The sequence below is a fragment of the Lolium perenne genome, chromosome 4 (assembly GCF_019359855.2).
Source record: "Lolium perenne isolate Kyuss_39 chromosome 4, Kyuss_2.0, whole genome shotgun sequence".
In the NCBI taxonomy this organism is placed as follows: domain Eukaryota; kingdom Viridiplantae; phylum Streptophyta; class Magnoliopsida; order Poales; family Poaceae; genus Lolium; species Lolium perenne.
The window spans coordinates 399651757-399656609 of NC_067247.2; the positions used below are offsets into that span (position 1 = coordinate 399651757).

Here is a 4853-nt window from a genome sequence, read left to right on the forward strand (position 1 = left end):
GTGTGTCCTCCACTCCGTGATCTTGATGCTCCTTGTACCTAATGACACATAGCACGTCGGCATGAGGTAGTAATCCATCCAAAGGGGTACCGAGATCAAGGGTGGTAAGGAGCGAGTTCACCTCATCATGAAGAGCTTTAACTCGGGCTCTCGTCATTGGTCCACGTGGGGGACTTGTTGGTCTTGGTGTGGGAGTGACCGAAGGCCACCCCGCATCACTTATGCTATTCTAAAGATTGAATATATTGGTGAATCCCATTTATCGATAGCAAAATATCTATGTGCCCACTATAATCCTTATTTTCTCCTTGCTTTTCATATTGTTCCGTTCTTTCAATGTATTTATCTAACCAAACGATTAACTCAAGTTGTATATATAATTTTATTTCCTAAAGTATCATCTAGTTTGAACAATTGCACGGTACAAAAGATAGAACAACGACTACATGGCCTTTGGATTTGATTGACATACAAATTTAAGCGTATGCAATGTTGTTCTTTTGATTTATTTAATATGACCCCGTAGCAATATACAGGCTTTGTGCTACTATGAATAGTAATCACGAACAGTCTTAGATACATAATCAGTCAGGTCCAGCGTGGGGCGGGAGGGCCAACCAAATTTGATTGGGTGCCTCCTACACACCTCTCACAAGGTGTCGATCTCAAACTCTTATTCAGGCATCTCTCTCCTCTCTATATACGGCATGAATGAATATACTCATGCATGAGCTTGTATGTCTCACCGCCTCGTATATATGTGTGGCTGGATTATTTGAGATCTTGAGTCAAAATTAAGCTCGTCGAAGAAGATCACTTCACTTCTTGCTCACTTGGCCGAGTAGGAAGTGTCGGCCTTCCAGCCCTCGGGAATGACATCCTCGACTTCGGATTTGGTGCCGCCCTCGGTGGTGTAGCGGACGGTGAATGGGCCCGTCAGCTTATCGGGGGTGTCGATCCTCCAGACTGCTCCCCACGACTCCTTGAGCTCGATCCACTTATCCTTGCCCTTCTCCTTGATGTCCACGGCCACCACGTCGCCGTCGCCGTCGACGTACTTCACCAGAATAGCCAGGTAGTTGGGGTTGGAACCCTTCTCGACGTGGAACGTTGGCTTGGTGTCATCCGGGTACTTGCACTTGACCCGCCTGAACTGGAGCTCCAGCTCGCCGGCGCTGCGGAGCTTCTGCTCCTCGCCCTTCTTGGCCATAGACCCGAACGCGTGACCCGAGAGGTCGAAGTGGTAGGGTGCGATGGGCTCCTCGTTGTCATCAGTGATTGTGACGGTGACAGCCTCGCCGGAGCAAGATTCGGGCTTGGTGCACTTGATCTCGAAGCAGGAGCCACAGCCGCGACCGTCTTTGAAGATGGGGGTGTTGCCGCAGCCGGTCATGCCGTTGAATGGCGCCTTGTCGACGTCCTTGTATCCGCACGCGCCGCCGTTGTCCTTGGGACCGGCGCCGGTCGGCTTGCCGTACCAGGTGCTCTTCGCGTCCAGCCACTTGTCGCCGTACTCGGCCGTGATGTTGGGGCCCGGTGGTACCTTCGCGATGCCGTGCGCGCTGCCTAGGAACACGGCGAACAGCGCCACCACAAGGAGCACCGACGAGGAGGACGCCATCTTGAGTTTTGAATTGGTTGCTGTGTCTGCAGCTGTGATGGATTATGCTATGGTGTACATGGTATTTATAGGGCACTGGCGAGCGCACGACGGGCCGGGGGCAAGCCGGCGATGTCGGTGGTAGCTTACGCGGCTGGCCGTAAGTCCGTGAGGCGACGGACCGAGCTTGTCCGCTGATGCAACATAAGGCTTGCCGTGAACAAGAGGAGCCCCCTGAACATGAGGTATGCTATTTTTGCATCCGTCAACAATCTGCATGCAGCCACATCCGCTGTGAGCTTGGCTTGGATACGGAATGTGTAATTACCTACATAGGGCAATCATCCGGGGCGAACTTGTGTACCCTAGACAAACAACAATATGAATGATATTCTTTGAATTCAACGTTTAACATATTACCCCATTTAGTGATACTTTTACCAAAATGTCCATTGACAAATGTTCACTTGATAGGATAATAATTGTCACTAACTAGGGGTGAAATTGTAGTATTCGCTCTTTTCAAATTGGATTCAGTGACACGAGAAACTAACATCGACACTTCTAATGTTATTCTATAAAATTCAAAATGATACAACTCTCGGGTCAAGAGTATGACTACTTCAGGGCACTATTGTCTTGTATAAGAAAGGTCGTACAAAAGTTGGTCGAAACAAGCTCATGTGGGATCTAGTTTCGAATCCCTCAGCGACACCAAAACCAACGGATTGCGAATCCATCAGCTACAATTGACTTGTTTGAAATAATTTTTTAAATTAATTAACAAATAGGTGACATCTTTTATGTGGAATTTAACTCAGTCCCACCAAATCCGGCTGAGGGTGCAACCACTTAGAGATGGTAGCAGTGGTTTTATTCAATCGATATGTATGGCGGCCGGTATAGCAGTATGATTTGTGGAGTATGAGTGCGACAAGTAATCTTGTACGAGGGCGTTTTGTCATTCTTGTAACAATGTCTTCAATAACTTAAATAAAGATGTTTCGTGCATCAATCAATGCGAAAACCAGGGCTCCAACCATCATAAACAGAAGAATTAATATACGTTACACTTTGATTCGAATTAGCAGGTAAACATAGTACTCCTTTCTTATTAATTATCGCTCATATATATGTATGTATGTACAGATATTTTACTTCTAAATACATTCATATTATAGATAAGTAATATAAATCGGAGTAAGTATCTTCCTTCTCAAGAACTGTACATGATGCGACTGCACCGCTTCAGGCGAGGGAGAATTCAGCATACCGATGCTGACAAGGAGGAGGTCGCCTCGCCCTTGGAGGATCTCGCCGCTTGTGCCGCTGCTATCGATTTTATGTTTTTTGTGAATTGAAATTATGAGTCTTAATCAACACAAGATGGTTTCACTGGAACTTCGGGCGTCGTATTTTTTCCCGGTGAATCGTGGGGCCATTTCCTCCTAAGCTTACGAGCAACGACTTTCCATGATGGACAGTGTAAGCGCTTCTCTCGCAAGAGTTCCATGTTGCTAAACATTTGCAATGACTTTCTATGATACTAAAACTTTGCACGACAATGCGATATAAATCTTTGGAATTGTTTCTAAAATTATTCTCACACACGTGGGTGCCCGATGTGTATCGTAGTATCTTACGATTTTACGATATTATCATGACTAATCGATACAATCGTGACATCTTAATCTAGTATTATCTTACTTGTATCCCAATACGTATCGTGGTATCTTAATCTAATATTATCTTACTTATATCCCGATACGTCCATGGTATATATCATGCCATATCGTGGTATCTTTAGTATTAGGTGACTCGGTGCCCCCGGTCTGCTAGGGCGGACGTGCTCTCTTTTTTCACCATAAGGTGGCTCAGTGCCCACGGTAGTTAGTTGGTGAGTTATTGTTTGTGTTTTAGGGCCTAAGGCCATGGTTGTATGCTCTTAGGAGACCTCGGCCGAATAAAATCTAAGGTTAATTGGATCCATACTAATCCAATTTTTACAACTTAAAGATATGCCATTACAAAAAACAAGACTTGATATGCCCCTTCAACTTTCTCATACTTTTATCTACGCCATTTTGAACACTTAATAGAATAACGGTTCAAACATATACGTATTTCAGTATGTATGGCAGTATTTACTATAAGACACCTGTTTTCAAGTTTCGGCAACATATTTGGCTCTTCCCACTACCGCACAGAAATTCACGGATCCAGGCGCCCAAAACTTCAAAATCAAATTAAATTTTGGCCAAAAAAATGCACTTCACTAAAAAACCAAAAAAACATTACAGAAAATCATGAACACTAATATGATTCTACGTACTGTGCAAATATGAGCAATTGCTGGGAAGATTTAGACCTCTAAAACGACGTTTTAAGTTCAAACTTCTCAAATTTCTACCAAATTTTTAAACTTCCAAGACAAATCTGAAAAAAAAAATACAGAAAAATAAAAACACTAATATTTCTATGCTACGGCGTATTTGTCAATTCGAGCCTAAACAATTCATGGAGAAATCGGAATTAAAGAATGTACTATCTCTATCTGTGCATTGAAGGACATAATGAAAGATGGGAGAGAGATGGCAGGGACTAGCTCCTACAAGCACTCAGGGTCGGCTTCATCCTGCAGAAACGGCCCACATGTAAAGCTGTAAGAGCATCTCCACTCGTCTCCCCGAGAAGCCCCCCACGAGCCGTTTTTTACATCCGGACGGCGAAATCCGGCCCAGTCGCGCCCCCGGTTTCTCGATTTCGTCCGGATTTGGGCCTAAATTCATCCGGCGATCCCACGCCATCCCCGGCCCCCCGGGGAGCGCTCGGGGACTCCGGATGGAGCAAAACCAACCGCCCACGCCCACGTGTCTCCTCTTTCGTCCGGACTCCCCGGGCCATCCTCTTTTCCCCCGAGAAACCCCGCTTGGGGAGCACACGACTGGAAATATACTGCCCCCCATGCCAAAAATTGATCCAATCCGGACGAAAATTTCGCCGGATTTGGGCGTGGGGAGCGCCAACGAGTGGGGATGCTCTAACACCTTTCCTCTGGCTGCATTGAGCGGACCTCAAGCCACTGCGGCCCTGCACAGCCTCGTCGACCGAGCGCTGCTGCCCTCCACGGCTCCAGCTCCGTCGCCCTAAGCCAGCACCTCCAGGAATTGCCTCCCTGTAGCCACCGTCGTCGTTCGCCTCCTCCAGCCACCAGCGTTGCTTGCCTCCCTGACTCCCTCCAACCGCCTGTCAC

At 46.5% G+C, this 4853-nt stretch overlaps 1 protein-coding gene across 1 annotated transcript; it reads right to left on the reverse strand.

The window, feature by feature from the left end:
* Positions 1 to 475: 475 nt before the first annotated feature.
* LOC127297560 (pollen allergen Lol p 1-like) lies at positions 476 to 1672 on the reverse strand. The gene has a single exon (XM_051327882.2). The coding sequence runs from the start codon at positions 1619 to 1621 to the stop codon at positions 830 to 832; it is 792 nt and encodes a 263-aa protein (XP_051183842.1). The 5' UTR covers positions 1622 to 1672; the 3' UTR covers positions 476 to 829.
* Between the last annotated feature and the right edge of the window lie 3181 nt (positions 1673 to 4853).